This window comes from Phyllopteryx taeniolatus, chromosome 18 (genome assembly GCF_024500385.1).
Source record: "Phyllopteryx taeniolatus isolate TA_2022b chromosome 18, UOR_Ptae_1.2, whole genome shotgun sequence".
Lineage (NCBI taxonomy): Eukaryota > Metazoa > Chordata > Actinopteri > Syngnathiformes > Syngnathidae > Phyllopteryx > Phyllopteryx taeniolatus.
This window is the reverse complement of record NC_084519.1, coordinates 8,026,707-8,049,106: the sequence shown is the minus strand read 5'-3', so window position 1 is coordinate 8,049,106 and position 22,400 is coordinate 8,026,707. Positions and strand designations below refer to the sequence as shown.

The window sequence follows — 22,400 nt, the reverse complement described above, 5'->3', positions numbered from 1 at the left end:
TTTTTTTTAAACAAACGGACACACAAATAACAGTAGCTAATACTTTATTGTCACAATTAAGTTACAAAAGACATTTTTTTTCTAGAATTTTTTTGAAAGAATGCAGCTGTTGTCCTGTGTGGAGTCAAATGGCTTAGAAGACAAGAGTCCCCATTGCAGGACTTCTTTTTTTGGCATTTTTGTGTAAGTGTGTATGTGTGTGTATTAGCAGCCATGAGAAGAACACACTGAGGACATGATCTTCCCTGAAGTGGCTCTCTTGATATCTGATACGACATCTTAAAAGAGGTCCCAAAAAGTCACACTATTTAACTTAAAAACCAGCTATTGAAATGTTGATGATAAAACTGTGTGCCTCCATGAGGAGAAAAAGTGCGTTGTATCTTTTTCTCCAATAAAAAGTGCCTCAAACTTCGCCGATTTGTCTCTTTGACTGTCACACCATTGTCCTCTAACTACTACTACTGAGGCTTGTCAGCAACCCTTGTTTCCTCTCAGCGTTAACGCTCATCTTTCACCAAAGTGCTAACTAGTAGCAACACCAAGGGATGATTTTATCCGCCCCCCCTTTTTTTTGGGGGGGGGAGGGAGGTGGTGGGCACTTGGCAACAAAATTAGAATCTTTCAAAAGAGAATACACAAATATTTATGTACTTTTTACCTGTAGAAAAAAAAGTGCATCGACACACGGGGAAAAGTGCAAATGAGTCAGATCACTTCCTGCTTCCTTACTTATGTCTGTCCAAACACTGAAGCCCCTTTCACGCTGACCACCTAAAGGCGTCTTTAAAGGCCTCATAATACTCCCGCGGCGACGAATCGGCTCGTGCGGCCCCTCTGCGTAGCTTGACGCGCACCCAGCAAAAATTGTTGCTGCACGTAGAACGCCGGAGATAATCTCTCGTGATTGGTCCGTTTTAGTCACATGCTGTGATGATGTACTCAGTGTGCCCCTTGGTTCTACATACCATCTACGCCGTCGTCTTCTCGATCGATTTTGCAGCATAATTAAACGGATCATCTGGTCATCTAGGTCCATTTGTTCTAGCAGGCACTGTTCCACGGTCACCATTGCTGTTACTTTGTTCCTTGCCACAAAAAGGAAAGGAAAAACGGCTACCGGAAATGGCCCCAAAAATGCAACTCCACCCTGTGGTGTCCTAGCCAATACCAGATGTTGCGCGACTTGGAGGTGAACTGCGGTTCATTTTCAAAAGAGAAAAGAAGCCTTAAGGCCTCTGTATACTCCCACGGTCGCGCGGCCGAGAATGCCCACATTGCATCACGTGACCGGCGAATTGCCCCGTGCGGCCCCTCTGCGTAGCGTGACGCACACACGGCAAAAATGTTTGCTGCGCGTAGAATGCCGCCGAGATCATCTCTCGTGATTGGTCCGTTTTAGTTACATGCTGTGATAATGCAATCAGCGTTCCCCCTGGTTCCACATAGCACCTACGCGGCCGATTTTGCAGCATAATTCAACGTATCATCTGGTCATCTAGGTCCATTTGGTCTAGCAGACTCTGTTCCACGGTCGCCATTGTTCTTGCTTTGTTCCTTCTTATGGAAAGGAAAGTAAAAACGGCTACCGGAAATGGCCACAAAATGCACAGGAAACTCCACCCTGTGGCGTCCTAGCCAAAATCAATCAAGGTGGCTGTCGCTGTCACAGATGCTGGTGCTGACGTTTATCTATTTATCTGAAGACGTGAAATTGCAACAGCGATCTTAAAAGGTACATCAACAGAATGCTGGTAAAGTCGACCAGCGAATTTGCAGTTTTCTGTCGTGTCAGAAAGTAACCTGTAACGATACGTTATCGCAACTGAAAATCACAATACTCTAAGACACGAGTATGTGTTGGCCACCAAACTTCCATCCATCCATTTTCTTTACCGCTTATCCTCACTAGGGTCATGGGCTGCTGGAGCCTATCCCAGCTATCTTCGGGCGAGAGGCAGGGTACACCCTGAACAGGTCGCTAGCCAAACTTAATTAATATTAGCATTTTAAACTGATTTGAAAACAAAAACAAACTTAAACTGAGATTGAAGATACATTTCTTCAGCACAGACTCCTCCAACTGCATGTCATGTGACTACTTTTCCAGTGACGGTCATCTGTCCTGATTGAGCAAAACTATGGCTACCGTTAATGCTAGTTCTGCTAGTTGTTCGAAGACACCAACCTCAAGTTAATTTCAGTGGAGCGCGGAAGAAAACACAAAATTATATATATATATATAGGCACGGTGACCGACTGGTTAGAGCGTCTGCCTCACAGTTCCGAGGACCGGGGTTCAATCCTCGGCCCCGCCTGTGTGGAGTTTGCATGTTCTCCCCGTGCCTGCGTGGGTTTTCTCCGGGCACTCCGGTTTCCTCCCACATCCCACACACATGCATGGTAGGTTAATTGAAGACACTAAATTGCCCATAGGTGTGAATGTGAGTGAGAATTGTTGTTTGTTTATGTGTGCCCTGCGATTGGCTGCCAACCGGTTCAGGGTGTACCTCGCCTCCTGCCCAATGATAGCTGGGATAGGCTCCAGCACTCCCGCGACCCTTGTGAGGATAAGCGGCTCAGAAAATGGATGGATATATATATATATATATATATATATATATATTCTATAAATATATTAGAAATATAAAATGTCTACATATAACAAGATAGTTATCATATGAATATATTCATAAAAATATTCTATTTATTTATAATAATAATCGCAAGAATCCTAACTTTGGCGTATCGTTACAGTCATAGTTGAAAGTCATCGCCTCGGTCCTAGACTCTGGCTTGAAGAAATTATCTAAGGGCGTGAAGCCGCAACAGCAGTCTGAAAGGGACAGGCAGCAAAATGCCAACCCTACCGTTATGTCGTGAGCTGTAGTCGACCCACGAATTAAGTCAGTGCGTGTCACGGAGAGTGGGAAGTCATGACCTCTGAGTTGAAAGCTACTGTCACTGTCACAGACGATGGTTTTGACGTCATGTAATCATCTGAAGGCATAAAGCAGCAACGGCTCTCTGGACAGAACAGGCAAAGAAATACAGACCCACGAATTAGCCGTTTTCCAACATTGTATCAATGTGTGTCATGGCATAGCATGAAGTCAGGAACCCTTTGAATTGAAAGCTATTGTCATTGTCACAGACGTTGGTTCTGACGTCATGTCATCTGAAGGCGTAAAGCTGCACCGGCTGTCTGAACAGAAGAGGCAGCTAAATGTAATGAATTTGCCTCTTGTCCAACATTGTATTGTTTGTATTCATGTGCCCTGACATGGATTGGCGACCAAGAAAATGGATGCCCAGATAAATAAGCGTAGTTTGGAAGTGGTTTTCCTATGAAAACACCATCCTGGTTGCATTCGCAGACTTCTACCAGGATAGTGAGAAGCCGCAATGGCTGGCTGTACCGTTACAACAAAGTTTTTGCTCAAGTGAGCTGGCTTTGAGGTCACACGTGATCCTGAACCTTCAGAAGTGACTTCAAGTGGACGCTTATTAATTCTCGGCTTTTGCGTTTTGGACTTTGGTTCTTCCGGACCCAGTGGCTTGGTGGTTTGGGCAGGACGCTGGGCAAGGGCGGCTCGCTGAACTTGGCGCCGGCATAGACTTTCTCGCCTTCTTCAAGGCGCTCGGCCACCCATCCCTTGAGGCGCTCGGCCGTGTTCTTGGCGTTGTTGTGTTCTAAACAAGGTTTGTTGGCGCCATTGTTGCTGTTCTTCCTGTGCGGGGTCTGGACCTGGACCTGGCCCGCGTTCTGGTTGTGTTGGCGGGCGTGTACAGTGCTGTTGAGATGCTCGTGTTTCAGGAGCATACGGGCGGCCGGACACGCTGGCTGCGCGGGTCCTCGTGCCAGGCGGCCACATTTAGACCTCAGCAGCTACAAAGAAGAAAAAAAATATATATATACTGTGGTTACCTGTTTCCATAATGAGGATACGTTTGAGTTATCAGTGAGATCATGTTTTAGTTATCCTTTAGGTTATGTTTAAGTTATTCATTTAGGTCAAGTTTCAGTTACATATCAGTAATCAATAAGTTTATGTTTTAGTTATCAATAAAGTGACGTTTCAGTTATCAGCGAAGTTATAATTCCGTAATTTTATTTTATTTTTTTTAATCAAATAATAAGATTATGTTTGAATCAATGAGGTTACATTTTTGTTATTGTGGTAACGTTTCAGTAAAAACACAACCTTATAAATGACACCATAAGTAGAAACTCTAAATTGTCCGTAGGTGTAAATGTGAGTGTGAATGTTTGTCTACATGTGCCCTGACATTGATGTGCGACCAGTACATTGATTGCCTTTTGCACCCTGACATTCGGGGTGGTGACATGGCTCTGGTGGCAGAGTGGTTGCCTCTTAAAGACTTCTTTATACTCGCGCGGACGGTGATCGCGCTGACGTCACTGCGGCTATCCCGCACGCAGTTTGCCTTCATACTCGAGCACAACCCACACGTGCCGTTTTGAACGTGTGCTGCAGTTCTCCTCCAAGTTGGGGGTGTCGCTATGGCTGGTATTGGCTAGGACGCCACACGGTGGAGTTTCCTCTGCATTTTGTGGCCATTTCCGGTAGCCATTTTTTATTTCCTTTCCGTAATAAGGAACAAAGCAACAACAATGGCGACCGCGGAACAGTCTGCTAGAACAAATGGACCTAGATGATACATTTAATTATGCTGCAAAATCGATCAAGAAGGCGGCGGCGTAGGTGCTATGTGGAACCTGGAGGAACGCTGATTACATCATCACAGCATGTGATTAAAACGGACCAATCACGAGAGATGATCTCCGCAGCATTCTACACGCAGCAACAATTTTTGCCATCTGCGCGTCAAGCTACGAAGAGGGGCCATGCGGGGCAATTCGTCGGTCACGTGATGCAATGCGGGCGTTGTCGGCCGCGGGAGTATAAAGAGGCCTTTAGGGTTCGATCCTGTACTTCACTTCCTCCATGGTTAAGTGTCCTTGAGCAAGATACTGAACCCTCAATTGCGCCCGATACCGAGTCATCAGTTGGGAAATGAGAGAAGAGCGCTTTGAGTACCTTGCAGGTAGAAAAACGCTCTAGAAGTGAAAGCCCATTTACATTTGCTGTCAACCAGTCCAGGGTGCACCACACCTCTTGCCCCAAGTCAGGCTGGGATAGCCCTAACCTTAATGTGGACAATGGCTATAGAAAATGGATGGATAGTAGAAGGACGAGAGTTGTTCGTCCTGTAAGTAGGTAGTGAATTTGTGTATCCGCCACTGGCTGGCTGTTGGAAGTGGTCAGTAAATTTTTCTATGCTTCTGCCAAATGTGAGGTTAATTGATCGATTTGCACACACATTTTTTTTTAACCAGCCGCTGGCCCAGTCGCCATGATGGCTCATATTTTCTATCACTTCCAATGCTAATTTCATGAATTTTATCAACTACAAATGCATCTTAACTATGCTATATTTATTCCACTATGCATTTGAACAATATGTGGAGTACTAGGTCAATCAATGGCAGCTCTTTTTTTGCCCTCCTATGCTTCTTTTGAGTGTCACATTTTCAGTGCTTTTGATTTCTGTGTTCAGTAAGATTTCCAATGATACCAACATTTTGAAAAAAGGATAAAGATGAATAAAGTTATAGGAGTTTAAAACAAAAAACAAAAGGTCACTACTTAAATCTTGACCCATATTGATTTTGTATTAAGAAGCTGGCCAGAAATTGGTGCATTTTCACCAGTTTTACATATAACTTCCTTAGTATTTATCACAGGCAAACATGTGGTCATTTGGCACAAGAAGGCACCCTCAGTTAATGCTGTACCCACTGTTTAATTTGGATTCTTTTACACGCACGCACAAACACATATATCACGTGTTTTTCATTCAAATAGCCACTTTAATTAGGACTTTACTACTGTGTTAGTGTAGATTGGTGATAAGACTATGGCACACACCCGACTTAACCTACAAATTCTGTATGCAAGTTAAAAAAAAAAAAAAAAAAAAATTTGAAAAAAAAGAGGACTCCCTGTCCAATTAAATTTTATTTGAAAAATAGCATTATTTAGATGTTTAATTTGGAAAATAACATAATTTTGACTTTTGGCCTAAAAAGACAGCGCCAAGTTGAGTGAAATTGTGTGGCCCTTTTTTGTCCAATTGTGATTGCTAAACTTTTTTTTCATGTTTGTCCGTGAAGTTGTCATGTTCATCCTCAGTGTCTTAATAAGCTGCTCTGGAAAGCACTTTGAACATGTAAGCATGTATTGTTATGTTTAAAAAAGATGACACACATATGTTTTCATATGCTATTTTAGAACAATTCATGTTATTAATCGTTCATCTTCGCTTTTGTAAAAGTGCGTCGCGACTGGGGGACAATAGGAAAAGGCGGGGCCCAGGGTGACAAAAAGTAAAGCACCACTGTCCAGGAGGGAAATGCAAAGTGTTTACCTCCTTCTTGCTTTCCTGTTTCAAAAGATGGCGGGTCACGACGACGCCCGGTGTCCGACCGGGCTGCTCCGAAGCGGGTTGATGTGCCGACGAAGCGGGCAGGCCGGGGCTGTGATGCTGGTCGGATAAGCGGGAACATCTCAGGGGGTTCTGCTGGTGATGGTGATGGTGCAGCAGCGGCAGCGGTGGCTTCTTCTTCTTCCGCCTCCTCCTGTTCGCCGTTGTCTTCGTTTTCTTCTTGACGTTCGCTAGGTTCGTTGCACCACCTGCATCTCCTTCCCCAGTCACCGCCGCCGCCGCCGCCGACTTACTGACCTCGGCCTCGCCATGATGAGTTTCATCGCTGCGAACCGAGTCCATAGCCGTCCAACAACTGCTCGGGAACATCACCACCAAGCTGCTGTTTGCGGTTGAGCACTTCCGCCCGTAGATATAATGGTACAAGATACGCCAGCGCTGTAGTAGCCCGGCTAACAGGCGTGCCTACGTCGCGGCCATGTTGGGGAGGTCGACGTGCCCATCGAAGGCAATTTAAAGTAAGTCGTCACTTGCTCATTTCTTGACCAAGTTTCACGCGGTTTACCTTTTATTCAATGCTAAATCGTGTGTTACCAATAAATGAAATTAAAAAAGGGCCCTGTAAGTACTGTAATTGTACGGCAAGATCCATGGTCTTTTGTCTTTCTTCTCGTCCCCTCACATGGAATGCGCTGACGACTTTGACCCTCCTAGCTTAGCGTTTCTGACGCGTTCTTAAAGAGTTGGGAGATACCGAGGCCTTGTGCCATAGACTTTCGACTTAATGTAACCCAACAAGAAAAGAAAAAAAAAAACCACATGGTGTGGGATCAGGTAAACAGAGAGCACATTACACGGGACCACGGTGACTGGGAACTGCTCATCCAGGAACGCACAAACCTCACACAAATAATGCACCGGGGCGCCATCTTTTTGGTAAATGACTTGCTGCATGTTAGCTACAGCTGATCCTTCGGGGACACAGAATACGACGTAGGCCTCGGGATCACCCAACACTTGAAGAACGCATCAGAAACGCATGTTCTTCAGTAACTCCCGAAATGTTGTCAGATGTTGGTCAGGCATGCGTGAAACAGTGGCTTGATTGAAACGAAAAAGGTGGTGTTACTACTGACTTATTCCAAATCAAAGATGGTACCAAAAACATTCTGTAGGATGTACTCTGTGAATTTCATTCACTTTAATTTCATTTCATGCATTTCAATTACATTTTCAATTGACGATGCAAAACCATGAGTGACTTTTGACAACCCTGTATTATCTATCTGCATGTGTTTCTCCATCATTTATGTTCAAATGTTGGATGCTTAAAGGATCATAACACAGCCACATAGAGGCTATTCTTTAGCAATAGCGTTTCCCATTATGTGTTTGCATTAGCATTGAACTAGTAGGTTTAAGTCTACCCATGTGGTTGTTTTAACTACACAAAGTGTAACTCTCTTTGTTTTATGTTTCGTTTTACAGTAAACTTCAACGGGGAGTGGCATTAAACAGTTTGAAGCCTCTTTCTTTTTCAAGAAATGTTCACTATCTGCCAAGCTGCTACTTGTGAAGTGAGTGGAGTTCACTGCCATCATACAGCTTTCTATCTCAAATTTGCACTCAAATGTATACGGTCATCTGGGTACCATGTAACTTACATCATATGCCTCTAGAGGGACCCAAAGGCAAGCAGACACACGCACACAGTACAGGCCATTTAGAGAACGCAAACATGGGTCGAAGACCAGTAAACCACTAAAGCATCCCAAGTGTTGTGGACACAAGAGAAGCAACAAGGATGCTTCTATACACAAACACCCGTACACGCACACACACACATAACATTGTGTTGTCATGTCTGCATTGTCATGTCTGCTATTTCTTGTTAGAATGTTGTCATGTTTGCTTTTTTTGTTGTTGTTATTTGGTCATGTATCCTGTATGTTGTGAATGTGATGCGTGGTGTGGTGGAGAAGATGCTGAGTGTTTTCTTAAGGGAGTGGCTGCCAGGTAACGGACACCTGTCCCCCGCCCCCTGCACCCTCTCCCTCCCTGTGGGGGTGGGGGTGCAGGATAATTTGACTTGAGGGCAACAACATAGAAGAGGACAACACAAGTATCATTTGTCTTCAGGCAAGTGCAAGGACATTTTTGGGGCAGGTGCTCAAGCTAAAACAAAAGACACCCATCACCAAAATTATTCATTCAATTAAGGAAAAAAACAGTACTGTATACGGATTGTGTATTTATTTCTGTTAACACAATCAACATATTCAATAATACAACTATTAACAAAAGAGGTGAAGGGAAGGTACGGTGGATATAAAAAGTCTACACCCTCCTATTAAAATGGCAGGTTTTATCCATCCATCCATTTTCCATACCGCTTATCAGATATACAAAAATGAGACCAAGATAAATCATTTTAATACTTTTCCCCACCACTATTAGTTAACCTATAACCTGGACACCCCTGAAATACATGTTCAAGTTTTCAAGCAGAACAATATTAGTGTTTCTTGATGATTAGTGAAGATGGTGAGCAAGCTTCCAGTGTCCCTGAGGTTCAATTACGCCACCGCCATGAAGCCATTCAGCCTTCATTAGTGTCGCCAGGGCACATGATGCCTCAATTGTGTGTGGAGTGTTGTTGTGTCGACTCATGCACACCCACGAGTGTTGGCATGTCCAAACATGTACGTACATTGGCTTTGTAAAAGTGTAAGTGCTTTGCTTATTTACAGCTCCAGCACAGGGACTCATGCATGCTCCACCACGGACCAGCCAGGACACATCCAAAGAGCTAGAAGAAGCCCACCCCCCAATTTAAGGGGATCAATGATGGCACACAAAACATCCCGAGGGCAAAGAAGGTCGCATCTTCACACAGACAAAAAGCAAGCGACGTGGATCAATGTTCCATAGAGGAACATGCGATCCTTCGCTAGAGAAGCACAATAAAAGTTCATCAGTTGTCGTTGGGCCTCGGTTGCTATGGCAACTACATGATGCTCTCTTTACAAGTGGCTCAGGTGGCCTCTCCAAAAGATCCCACGCCCGACCCCCACCCACTACCACCAACCCCCCCTTTGCAGCGGTCACTTCTGGTGATTGGTCACGCCTCAGCCGGATTGGGGGGTTGTGGCGTTGACAACTGATGTTTGGATCTGCCCAACCCAAAAACGAGAATACTCACCCAGTCTCTCTTATTGCTAATCCTAGCTTCCAGTGTGAGCGTCAACCTTAGCTATTATTATTATTATGAGAAACAAGAGTTTGAGTGATGTGACAGTGATTGAAGGTGAGATTAAAAGAGCCTCAAAATTGAGGAGCTGCTGCTGCTGCTCTTTAATTAGTTTTGACATGGAGAGGGCGATTAAGCTTTCACTAATCTGAGCTGCGATCTGCACCACATGGTGAGCAGCCTGATCGTCACCTGCACAACACAACACTTTGTAATCATATTTTCCGGCATCCCAGTGAAGCTGTGGGCTTCTTCCGGCAGGATTACGCAAACTCTTCTTCTAATCTACAACTATAGCAGTTCAGAAACAATTGAACATCATATCATCATTAGGGTCATAGGTGGGCTGGCGCCTATCCCATCGGACTACAAGGTACAAGTCTCGTATCCAGACGTGTCACCGTCTGAACATTTTCCAATCAACAACTGAAGGATTAACTCTTATTTGTAGGCTATGCGTCAAGAAACTTGTAGGGTTTCATGATTGAAATCTTTTGTGTAGGCCTATATTAAAAATGTTTTATCGTGCATGTAAATATCGCCTAAGGTAAGGCCAGGTGGATGTATTTGGGACCTATTTGTCCGTAACTTCGTATTGATAAGGAAGCTGTATTTATTAATGGTAAAACCAATCTCGGTGCCACTGTCGTTCAGAAACTATGCCACATATCTTTGCTCAGCATCAGCTAGCACAAACTTGCTTACTGTGATAAATCGCAACGAAAACTCGCTCATGACGCATCTTTCTCAACCCCTATAATGGGAAGCGTTTGGGGTTTCTGCCGACCAATTCCATGTGCATGCACATGATTACGTCACACTGCTCTTTAGCAAATTCTCCTATAGCATTGGAATGCTATTACTGTTTTTTTTTAGCAATGTGCTAATGCCTACCTTAGGAATACTAGTGAGTCATTTAGGGATGATGTTAGCCAGGGAATGCTACATTGACCGTCTTTGGAATGCTGGTAACACAGTCACTGCCATTGACGGCTTTAGAAGTCAAATATCGATGTTAATTGGGAAGGCTGGCAGTGAATGAGTTGATGATTGCGCTTCTAGGGGGTAACAACACCACCACCACCAACTGTAGTCAGTTTGGTTTTTATTCATTTTTTTTTTTTTTTTTGGGACATTTAGCAAAAGAGTGCAGAAACATCCAAAGCAAAATAACAGCTAGCAGTCACAAAGAAAGAAAGCACAAGAGAATAAATAGTCATGATTGCATCCAGGTCAGGGTTGATTGCTATAAAGCCACAGTAAACACATCCTTCCCACTCCATTACATATTTAACACATTTGACCACATAGTAATTATTTAGTTGAATAAATATAAACATAAATAAATAAATAAATGAATAGGACCAAAATATATGTGTGGTGGTAATACAGAAGGCTTTGAGACCAACTTTAAAAATAAATAAAAGAGTATTAAGGCAGTTTTACAGCAGAGTTTCTAGTCCAAAGGCATTAGTGACTATGCTAATTGGTTTGTTCCGGTAGCTAAAGACCCAAAAGCTTGTTTATTCAACTAAATTTTTTTTTTAGTTATGAAATTATTATTAAAGCTAAAAATACATCAGGGTGCTAATAGCATATGAAGATTTGAAAAGGGGATGTAAAAGAAGCTTTTGAGGACTGCAAACACAAAATGTCCTCTCGGGGCAAAGGCACTGAAACCCCTACAACTGGCCCCTTTATTATTATTATTATTATTATTATTATTTTATCTGATTTAAAGGCTTTTCCTTCAAATCTGAGGACACTTTAAAAGCTAATGACAGTAAAAATAAACATTTCCTTTTAAGGAGATTTACATCCATTTCCCGTAGCGTTTGTCCTCATTAGGAATTTGGGTGAGACAAGTGAAGTAGATGTTGGACTGGTCGCTGGCCAATCACAGGGCACATTTAGACTAACAATGGACTGGTCACTACTATATGTCAGGGAAAATATGGACATACTACAAACAACGCATTGGTCACATATAGACAAACAAGCATTTCCCATTCACTCCTCTAGAGGGAAGCTCAGATGACATACGAAGGACCTAGATTCGAACCCTGACCCTCAGAACTGTGAGGCAGATGTGCCAACCACTCGCTCACCGCGCTGCAGTGGCAGATGCAGCAGTATGACGTTCCTGTCCTCGGATGGGTGGCAGCGGTTCACGTGGCGGGTGAGTCCGGGCGAGCTGTGTAGGACGGCCGGGCAATGTTTGCAGCGGAATGCGTGCAGTAGTCGGAAGTGACGTTCGCGCGCATCCACGCTGGCAAACGCCTCCCCACACGTCGGACAGGTGCCCCCTCTGGCGGCAACGCTCAACTTGATAGGCGCGTGCTGCACGGCAATGTGTTTGCGCAGGTAGGCGTGACGTTTGAACTTTTTGGCGCACTGACCACATTGGTGCGGCTCTTCCCCTTCGGACTCAGACGAGGCGGGACTGGGTGCGTCCCTGGGCGCATCCTCCGGGCGCCCTTTCTGCTCCATCTTGGGCTTGTGCCAGCGGCGGTGTGAAGCCAGGTTGGCGGGGCAGCTGAACACCTTGTCGCACTCGGGGCAGCGGTACTCCACCCGAATGATTCTGGAGCAGCGGTGCTGAGCGAGGCCGAGCGGGTCGGCGTAAGCCTCCCTACACAGCTGACACACGAAGTCGCCGCGAGGGGCCCCGGTGTCGTGGCCGCCCGGAACCTGGCGCTCCACAGCCGGAACAGCCCGGATCTTCAGCCCCAGAACTGGTGAGGTGGTGACGTCGTCGTCAAAGTGTAGCTTGCGGATGTTCTTGACTCTCTTGGCGGCCGGTTTGACTTTGCGCTCGGGTTTGGAGGTGGCGGTGCTGGAGCCCATGTTGAAGAGGTGCTCCAGGGCGGTGAGCGCCGCCGCCGCGGGGAACGCCTCAGCTGACGCGGGAGACCTCAAACCCAAACCCGAGTGCCTCTCCGCATCCTCCTCTCTGCTCGCCGGCCGGGTCGGGCTGTAGAGTGCCTGGTATGCCCCCTCTGGGTTGCCGAACCGGATGGCTTTGATCTCACGCTCCGGCGGCGGCGCCAAGGCCAACGCCGGCGTCGGCCAGCAGGTGCGCGTCGACCTACGCGCCAAAGAGTTCCGCTCCTCTCCCTCATCTGCACATCGGGACCGGTATGACACCAGACTGACTCGCTTGCTCCTCTTGACCAGGAAGCCTCTCGGCATGTTGACAAGCTCAAGGCACTTTTGTGTGTGGGAAGGGGGATGGGGGTATGGGGGCACTCCGGGACTCAGGGAGTTGGTCCACGCTCAGCGGGTTCTGTTGCTCCTCAACAACTGCACTCTTTTTAAGGCCGCATTTAATCCCCCCTCCCTCCCAGTTGCTTCATCAGCAACCAATCACAGGGAGGTTACCCCCCGCCCCACTCATTCTCCCTCTTGGATTTAGACTGTGAGGATGATGAAGGAGGGAGAGGCAGATTGCAAAGCAGATGTACCTGAGGGCTTTTATGTGTGTGAGGAGGTGACACACACACTGCCTCCTCCTCCTGAGAACCCCCCCCCCCTGTACTCTTCTGCCCCCCTCTCCCATGATGTCGACCCGGGCACACGCCAGCAGCCTGCTGTTACGCTTCAATGACTTTCTGTAGACACACACGTGCCTCAGCTTCATCACAATACAGTGGTAGGCCTACCGTTGATTTATGGGTTTAATTCGTTCAGTCACCAAGCTTGTAACTTACTCAACTCAATTTGTATTATCAATCAGTTTTCTCAATTGAAACGAAATGAACACCACATGACACAGAACTTAAAGAAAACTGGTTTTCTAAATTGTAATTTTAAGACAAATGTCACACAAAAAAAACACGCCTCCCCAACCCACGTGACCCCTGACCCGTTTTGCTGTTTCCTTTTCACACCAGTGAAGTCATTGTGATGCAAAGCAGCCGCCATCTTCATTCATTATGCATGTGTGTCTGACACACACACACACGTGCACACGCACGCACACATAAAGACGGATTTTAAATGATAATTGACAATTCAAACCTTTCAAATAAACATGATTAAATTTCTTAATAAAATCTACCTTCTTCCAAGCTAAATCTTGTTAATAATAAAAATAACAACAATAATAACAATAAAAGCTATTTGTATGTTTCAGCACATTGTGATGCTAACTATGTGTGATGATATTTGACAATATGACTTGTCGTCACACCAGCTGGTTGCATTGCTTTGTGTATGTGTGCGTGTGTCTGTGAGCCTCATTAACATACAGCTGTAAAGTAAACCCATCATGACTTGTGGTAATGTAAAAAGAGAATAATAATCTACTTTCAAGATCTTCTTATTACATTGGGCCACATTCTCCCGTTCGAGCGGAAGTCCTTTTTTTGCCCGCTTTTCCATTTACGCAGATTCTCCCATCCAGACTTGCGACACACCCACTGTGTGTACAGTAACACCAAAGAGGGGTTATTCACTGGCACTGTAGTCACCCAGGCGGCACGGTGGACGATTGGTTAGCACATCTGCCTCGCAGTTCTGAGGACTGGGGTTCAAATCCGAGCCCCGCCTGTGTGGAGTTTGCATGTTCTCCCTGTGCCTGCGTGGCTTTTCTCCGGGCACTCCGGTTTCCTCCCACATCCCAAAAACATGCGTGGTAAGTTAATTGGCAACTCTAAATTGCCCGTAGGTGTGAATGTGGGTGCAAATGGTTGTTTGTTTCTATGTGCCCTGTGATTGGCTGGCAACCAGTTGCCGGGTGTTGCAGGGTGTACCCCACCTCTCGCCTGAAGATACCTGAGATAGGCTCCTAGTGAGGAGAAGCGGTAGAAAAAAGGGATGGATGGCTGTAGTCAGCTCTGGCTCGGGAGTGGAGACGTAGGCTGAGATCTTCGCTTGTGACGTACATAAGCTTGAGAAATTTGAATTACCTGATTGCAGGCCTCCCGGCAGAAAAACGTTTGGAGCTCAGGGATGCGAGGATGATTTTAATTCATATTTCACATGTTTACTGAGGCACCACTGAGACAATATTACATCCCAAATACTAGAAAAAGTTGGTTTGGCAAAATACAGGACCTTTAAATTTGTAAAAGCCTTCCACCAGCAGGCCCAACCTCTTGTGCACCACAGACCAGTGTCACATGGAAATATTTTGACACACATGATGATAATGAGGATGTCACTTTTTGTTAGGCCCAATGGGGTGCAAATGGTCAACAACAAATTCACACCATAGCCGATGTGGACAAAGTAATGTACTATAAAGTGGCTGTACTTAGTCATATTTTTATTTTATTTATTATTTTATTTTATCGTCGCTGCCAGGCAGAATTCCACCTGCTCCAAAATGACAACCTTTCAGACACAAAACAAAACAAAAAACATCTTGCTTGAGTTTCCAAACACTGCTGTGTTCAAGTTGCTTTGATCCCTTATATTGCTGTCCTATACTGTTGCATTTTCACATGGAAATTAATATTTTTTTTATCCAATTGATCGATTAATCGAAAAAGTAATTGACAAATTAACCGATTATTTACAATCGTTATTTGCAGCCCTACTTAAAAGCAAGATTATTGTTAAAACGTATTAAAAAAAAATCATCACTAGGCATGGAGTCGATTTATGATGAAACTTCTTTGGAGCAATTTAAACAACGATTAAAATCAAAACAATATTACTCCACTACACAAGGTGACGGCTAATTGCCACGACAATCAATTGTAACGTATCTGTACGCTATTTAAGGGTGTGAGTACTTTTGCCACCCATGGTCACCTGTGATGATCATGATGTCATCTGTGATGACGTTGACGTCACAAGTCATCTGGGCAAGTGAACATGGGCAGCAGGTTGCGGTTGAAAGACAAATATTTGGCCGCGTTGCTCCTCAGTGCCGCTCTGCTGGCGGGATCCTTTATCACGTCCTGAGGGGCGCTGCCCCAAGGCTCCTCTCCATCAACCTACGGGGGACGCAGCGGCAGCAGTCAGGTCTCCGTGCGTCGGCGAGGGTCAGAATTAGGGGTAGGGTAGCACAAACCGTAGCGTCGTTCGAGGTGAGCTGAAGAATCTCCTCCTCGAAGTCGGAGAAACGATCGTGAAAGATGGCCAAACACCAGCTCTGGCTGAAGAAGCTGAAACAACAAGATGGCTTTAACTTCTTCACTGAATGAAAATAATTACATTTAAAAGATAAAATTACATGAATAAACATTTTTGTGTGCCTTGAGATACGAGTGACCCAACTTTTTATGAAATACAAGCCGTCGGTCGGACGCTTTTTTTGCTAGGACTTGCGAGCGCAAACTTGAAATACTGTATGAGCGGTGGCAGTGACTCAACTCATTCCACAACAAGCAGCAGTTTGACAGAAATAATTAGTAAATAATTATTTCAGGACTCTAGACCTGCGCTATATGGAAAGTGCCTTCCGATAACTTCTGTTGTCAATCGGCACTAAAGAATTCAAATTACAATGAGTTGAAGAAATGAATGCAGAACTTTGACGTCGTCATAACACATGCGCACACGCCTCACACGTCAACATGCTCGAAGTGTCTTTTCCCTCTTTTTATTGGATGTGTTTGTGTGTCAAGCAGTGGGTGACCTGCTTCTGAGGTTTCAACACAAATGACCCTCCGCCCCTCCCTGAGGTGCCTCTCCAGACATTGTAGCCTATTGTCCCCCATCTCCTAATCTGTTTTTGCATCGCCCAATCTGTCTTTATGGATGGGGCAGGCAGGACAAAACAAAAGCGCCCCCCCCACCCCCAACGACACAACAACCCCCCCTCCCCCCCGGCCAAGAAGAGGGCGGTTGGGCTGACTCGTAAAGTCATTGTGTGGCTGACAGGTCATCAGTGGCCGTTAAAAAACATTGATTGACCACCAAGGCTTAGGGGGGGTGCACGCGCGTGAGTCTATATATGTGTGTGTGTGTGTGTGTACTGTACCGAAAGCTGGAGAAATCAGTGTGGACAGTGAGATGCGCAGGCGCCATCTTGTCACCCAGCTTGACATAACGTCACTATGCGACGCAATGCAACGCAATTGACTCTTTCCAAAAGACAGAACACTCACTTTATATATATATATATATATATATATATATATATATATATATATATATATATAAATGACTGAATGACCTTTCATTGCTCAGTAACTCTCCGTAGTCTGTTTTTATGTCTCAAAAGGTTTTTTTTGTTGTCAAAATGGCTTCCTGTTATCGTACGAGACCAGCTCCAACTACGGGAGACAAATTCCTCGTTTGTTTTTGACATACTTGGCAAATAAAGATTATTCTGATTCTGACGCCTAGGAGAGCAATACACCTTGACCTGTACCGATATCAGGTTATTAAAAAAAAAAATGATGATGCTTAGCAACCTGAAGTCAGTACAGGTAAAGCTTTATCGGATTCTGAGTTCCAGTGCTGTGCGTGTGTGTGTACCTGTAGAGGTCGTGTATCTGCTGCAGGTGCAGTCTAACCAGCAGTTGTCCAAGGAGTTGCTGGTGTTTGGCATACAGACACATCAGGTTGTGTACAGGGAGTGGCTTAAAGGACAAACAGGTGACGGTCTCCACCACTTGGTTGCGGTCCAGATGCAAGCAGAAGTAGTCCCCATTCTCCGGGCTGCCTGTCGCAATACGTCGGGCCTGTAGACGGAGCAAAAACATTGATTCGCACCTCTAATGAAGAAGACAAACCTTGTAAACACGGTCGACGTACATGTCCCACAGAAGGTCCGCGCGGGCTGCTGGCGACCGGTTTGGTCACGTGAAGATAGTTTAATCGTCCTGGTAAATTGCCACCTGCACAAAACATTTTAAAAACCATAACTACTCCTTGCTCACCATTCACAAATTCACGTACAGTGGTACCTTGACTTACGAGTGCTTCAACATATGAGCTCTTTGGGTTGCGAGCCATCACTTGGTCAATTGTTATTTTTATTTTTTTTGCTTTGTGTTGTGAAATTTGAGTGACAAGCTTCAGATACACCATCGCTCAAGTGAAGTGAAAAAAACAAATGGAGCAATGAAGGCACTGTAATGCCCTGGCATGCCTCCATATGTTGAATGGGACAAAAAGTCAAACACACAAATACAAAATGACAACACTCACAAGGAGCTGCTGTTGACCACAACTTACACCCAGACTTTACCACGAAATAGAATCATTTAAACCTTTTACAGATCCATCCATTTTCCGTATGACTTATCCTCGCTAGGGTTCCGGGCGTGCTGGAGCCTATCCCAGCTAACTCTGGACGAGAGGCACAGTACACGCTGAACTGGCCGCCAGCCAATGCAGTCCTTTACAAATGTTACATATTTTTACACATTTGTGTTACTCCTTAAAATTTCAGCTCAGTACTGTTACCCAAGTCATTTTGTTATTTATTTTTAAAATACATTTTTCGTTGAATCACAATAATGTGCTTAGCGTCCACATGCTATTAGCAAAAAATGCTATGGGGCTTTATTTCACGTATTTGCTAATTCTATGCTAAAAAATCACTCCTGTTACTCAAATGAGGAGTTTCAGTACAAAGAAACACACACACACAGAGATACACACACGACAAACACACAAACATTTATCTTGCCTGACATGGGCCAATACTCATTTTGAGTAGTTCAAGATGAATATTATTTGATGTACAGTTTGAAGTTTATTTTGAGAGCGTTACAACAAGCAATTGCACCGATTCGGGGAAAGGCTCAAGTATTTTCCTCTTGTGATGATGTCAGCGCAATTGGATTGGATGCTGAGTAAGTGCGATGAACATCTGCCAACGCCTTCACATCTTTGCTAATTTTCTGTGCTTGAACAAGGCTTGCAAAGGGGTGGAAAATTTACAGTAAATTTCCAGAAGGCTCCAGATGAATTTCCATGGTAAGTGAATTTGGGGAATTTTGTAAATTTCAAAATGGTAATTTTCCATGGGAATTCTGGCTTTATGGGAATTAATGGGTGTTTACTGGGAACTAGGGGAAATTTAATGTAATGGTTTCACATTTAAGAAAAACATAAACATTTGGGTTTGTGATAAAGTGACATCCATGCAAAATAGATAGCACAAATTAGAACATTATATTACCTTAAAAGCTAAATTTATTTGTAATTCCACTTGAGTGGCGGCAAGTCTGAATGTCGCTCATAAATAAAATTTTGACTCACAACACAAAGCAAAAGCGACAGCTTGTAAATTGAATAACTCGTATGTCAAGGTACCACTGTATGTGCATGAAATCTGGTTGTTTTAGTCAGGATAATCCTTAAATATGCAGTTTTTTCCTCAGCTATATGTAAGTTCCTTTATTAAAAAAAACATTTCCAGTTAAGTTTCCAATTTCGAAATGTGAACATTTGGCTTCACAGTTCACCTGTCCCAAACAAGCTTCGCATGTTCTTTCACAGGTCAATCGTGTTGAAGCACCGTGATGTCGTCATCTGCTGAGAGCCCTTGTTTGTGTAACCTTCATGTGACCTTGGTCGTGTCTGTGTGTGTGGAGGCTTGTAACCATAAGAGCAGCCGGATATAAAAACATTCGCAATGAAGGACGTGCACTCATAAACACACTCGTTAGGAACACAATATAATGATATCCAATACAAACATTGAGTGTTTACAAAGAAAATAATGTTCACTAGAAATGCAAAAACATGGACCTTGTTTTTCTAATATTTTCATGTTTATCTTGATAAGGATCGAATGTTTAAGATTGGATATTGATAGTGTCCTGAAGGAAGTGTACACTACAAGTATTTACATATACATACTACTGTTCACGCACCCGCTATATTTCAGATTTTTAAGTGATCATTTTTTAGGTTTTAAATGGATGGATACAGAATGAAGTGGAACCTCAATTTAACAGACTAATAGGGGGAGGGGGTCGTCTTTTAAAGCCGATTGTCCATTAAATTGAAGCTTTTTTTTCGCAGCCTAAAAAGACACAGTACAGTACAAAATCATTGTTTTGTACTTTTTGGAGGTCTAAAACACCAGTACAGTACAAAACTATTGTAAATAAATATAAAAAAGCTTGAAAATGTTTAAAATGTTTTCAATTTTATCCAAATGTATGTCGCTGGTGTGCTTGGAAGTGGTGATAATGACGTGCAGGTAGAAAATTGGTGGTGGTGGTGGCGAGTCGAGGGCCGCTATCATGAGCTGCGAGGTTAGTGCGCTTCCTTTTTTCACCTTTTTTATGATTGGATCCCATAGAAAAGGGGTTGGCAAAAAACAACGGCCGTGAGATGTGCACACGTACTACAAGGTGAGTGTTCACACCAGTAAACAACAGCCATTGATGTGAATAGGTAGACACAACATGCCCCTTTAAAGATGTGTGCCTACGGCAATGCTAAGCTTGCATTGCCTTTGATGGGAACGTCGCCCCTGCCAACATGGTCGCCACGTAGGAACGTCCAAATTTAGTCATCATATATCTTTGACAACAGCGGCCTAACCCGTAAATATGGGTACCTGTCTCTGTCTATTGATTGTGCCACAGTGCCAGTAAACAACAGCGCCCAATTCTGGAACAAACAAACTTTGTCAAGGGGGTCAACTGGACACTATTTTCTGTCTGTTAAAGCAGAAGTCCGTTGTTTCCAGGACCATTAAATTGAGGTACCACTGTACTTCCAAGTCCGAATTTAGAGTTGTGTGCCTTCAGTGTACTACCACATTGCGCCACAACTTGCCGGCTGGCAGCACTGACATGTACATAAAGAGATGCAGTGTAATTAAGATCAAGAGGAAAAGGCAGAGAGGGTCCCCAATTAATCTCCATTATTAGTCATTCTTTTGTTTTATGTGTCAGTTTGGTGGTGAACAACTGGAAGTGACAAATAAACAGCGTGACACAAGCATGTGTTGCCTATTATTTGGTGAGCTGTTGGAGTGAGAGTCTTCTATTTGTTTCCAAAGCAATGCTTTACATGGAGAACTGTCAGAGTAAGAGTCTTCTGTCTGTTTCTCAAAATTATGTTATACCATGTTCTCCCATTGCCACTGTAAGAAAGTGAAAACAGGGGGTTCGTTCTACAGTATGTATAGTAATAGGTGTGTTGCATTGACGTGCACCTTGGATTTTGGGCTGCTTGTAAATGGGAACGAGGCGGTTCCCGGCGGCCACCGTCTCGCGGGGGGCCTCCAGCGTGGGGTCAAAATGCGTCAGCAACACGGCTGCCAGGTCCTGGCCCACCTCCTTGGAGTTGAAGTTGGCATGTGACCACTCGTCGCTGTAGTAAGCGCGGGAGAACTTGGTTAGCGGGCCGGCACCCCAGATGGCGGCGTCGTTGGTTCGAAAGGCGCTGTCAATGACCAGCCGGCCGTCGAACACCAGGAAGGAGCTGTTGATGCTCCTAAAGGCGTCGTAGTCTACTCCTCGGCTGGACAGGTTGATGAAAACCTGACAGGAAGACGAGATTTAGATTTAGAAACCTCAACCCACAACAAAGTGACCATTTTTGCCAACAAATTTTCAGAGAATGCTGCTAAAGGCGCGTCTAAAATTGCTAAATGACGTCTGTTCCATGACGATGTACTAACTTAGACCATTATGTAGATGACAGAGTGACATTACTCTTATCGATCAGCCATCTTAACAAAAAATGATTTTAAATCTGTTAATTTAGTTTGTTTATTGTCATGTTAGTCTTCGTAAATGTAATTCAAACACAGATGATGGGCTTATTTTATTCATTTTTATCTTCCGTGTGCACCAACAAAGGAGTTTTAATTTTTATCTTACGTGTGCACCAACATAGGAGTTTTTAGTTACGAGTTGTCGCTTGGTAGATTTATTTGGTTTGCGTTGCGAGCCGAAATTTGAGGTACGAGCGATCTTCAGACACTCCGCCACTGTATGGCAGCAGTGAACACTATGTCAGAAGGACTATGTGGTAGAATTAAGTTATGTGAACCAAGAGAGAGAGAGAAAATATTTTTGTAATGCAAGGTCATTTTGACCTCGCTGGAGTGAGAACATGTTCACACAGTGTGCTTTCTATTAATGGAATATCCCCTCATTGTTTACATTGTCCACAAGGTCCCAAGAATAGGAGCAGTTTTCGAGAAATGTTAGTGAACATGTATAAATTGCGTTGTGTTCAGTAAAAGATCAGCTTGCTACATCAAACCGTCTGTGTCTGTGTATTATTGGGCAATCTGTTGATCCATGATATTTTGGCGAGCTAGCCAGGAGAGAAATTGAAGTCAGCCGATCCCATCCTGCGTGACACTGCAAACATACGGCTGTAAAAAAAAAAGGTAAGCATACCTCGCCATTTATTAATAAACTTGCAGTTCACGCAGACAGAACATCTGCCCGGCATCCCTAGTCTCACTCACAAATTGAGATACAAGTGAAGCTACCACTGAATACAGGGGTAGCTTGACTTATTAGCTGAATTATTTCTGTGCTTGTAACTAAATTTACTCAAATATTATTATATTATTATTATTATATATATAAAAAAAATTGACCATAAGTTTTGGCCTACTGCAGTTCCTTGCGAGAGTTCTCATTTTCATTTTTTTGGGGTGTTTGACTGTTTGTCCCATCCAATAAAAGGATGAAAATGCATTGGCGACTGTGGCTCTCGTTGCCCACATATGAGGGCAATACAGTACCTTAATTGTTCGCAACACAAAGCAACAAATTGATCGAGCGACTAA

The 22,400-nt window shown here is 44.1% G+C and overlaps 3 protein-coding genes and 1 long non-coding RNA gene across 4 annotated transcripts in view; 1 reads left to right on the top strand and 3 right to left on the bottom strand.

The window, feature by feature from the left end:
• Positions 1-27: 27 nt before the first annotated feature.
• LOC133468073 (proline-rich nuclear receptor coactivator 1-like) lies at positions 28-6,977 on the bottom strand. Its single transcript, XM_061753500.1, has 2 exons — positions 6,454-6,977; positions 28-3,889 (listed from the first exon to the last, which is right to left on the bottom strand). Exons 1-2 carry the CDS (start codon positions 6,838-6,840, stop codon positions 3,461-3,463), a joined length of 816 nt encoding a protein of 271 aa, XP_061609484.1. The 5' UTR covers positions 6,841-6,977; the 3' UTR covers positions 28-3,460.
• Positions 6,851-8,819, top strand: LOC133468075 (uncharacterized). The gene is made up of 3 exons (XR_009785409.1): positions 6,851-6,989; positions 7,960-8,048; positions 8,454-8,819. It is a non-coding gene; the product is annotated as an uncharacterized LOC133468075 (long non-coding RNA).
• A 1,118-nt stretch (positions 8,820-9,937) lies between these two features.
• LOC133468072 (insulinoma-associated protein 1a-like) lies at positions 9,938-13,055 on the bottom strand. Its single transcript, XM_061753499.1, has one exon. It carries the CDS (start codon positions 12,911-12,913, stop codon positions 11,792-11,794), a length of 1,122 nt encoding a protein of 373 aa, XP_061609483.1. The 5' UTR covers positions 12,914-13,055; the 3' UTR covers positions 9,938-11,791.
• A 21-nt stretch (positions 13,056-13,076) lies between these two features.
• The window catches only part of cfap61 (cilia and flagella associated protein 61), a 30,057-nt gene continuing 20,733 nt past the window's right edge, over positions 13,077-22,400 (bottom strand). Inside the window, exons 20-24 of the mRNA XM_061753494.1 lie at positions 20,805-21,132; positions 17,435-17,517; positions 17,156-17,361; positions 15,744-15,837; positions 13,077-15,666 (exon numbers count right to left, since the gene is read on the bottom strand). Of these exons, the coding sequence (XP_061609478.1) occupies positions 15,520-15,666; positions 15,744-15,837; positions 17,156-17,361; positions 17,435-17,517; positions 20,805-21,132 (858 nt within the window). The 3' untranslated portion in view covers positions 13,077-15,519. The remainder of the gene's footprint in view (positions 15,667-15,743; positions 15,838-17,155; positions 17,362-17,434; positions 17,518-20,804; positions 21,133-22,400) is intronic.

Bases quoted from the DNA above. Each gene is read 5' to 3' on its own strand.
- LOC133468073 (XM_061753500.1), bottom strand. From the start codon at position 6,840: ATGTTCCCGAGCAGTTGTTGGACGGCTATGGACTCGGTTCGCAGCGAT. The intron at 3,890-6,453 runs GTAAACACTTTG...TCTTCTTTGTAG, and splicing joins AACAGGAAAGCAAGAAGGAG to CTGCTGAGGTCTAAATGTGG.
- LOC133468072 (XM_061753499.1), bottom strand. From the start codon at position 12,913: ATGCCGAGAGGCTTCCTGGTCAAGAGGAGCAAGCGAGTCAGTCTGGTG.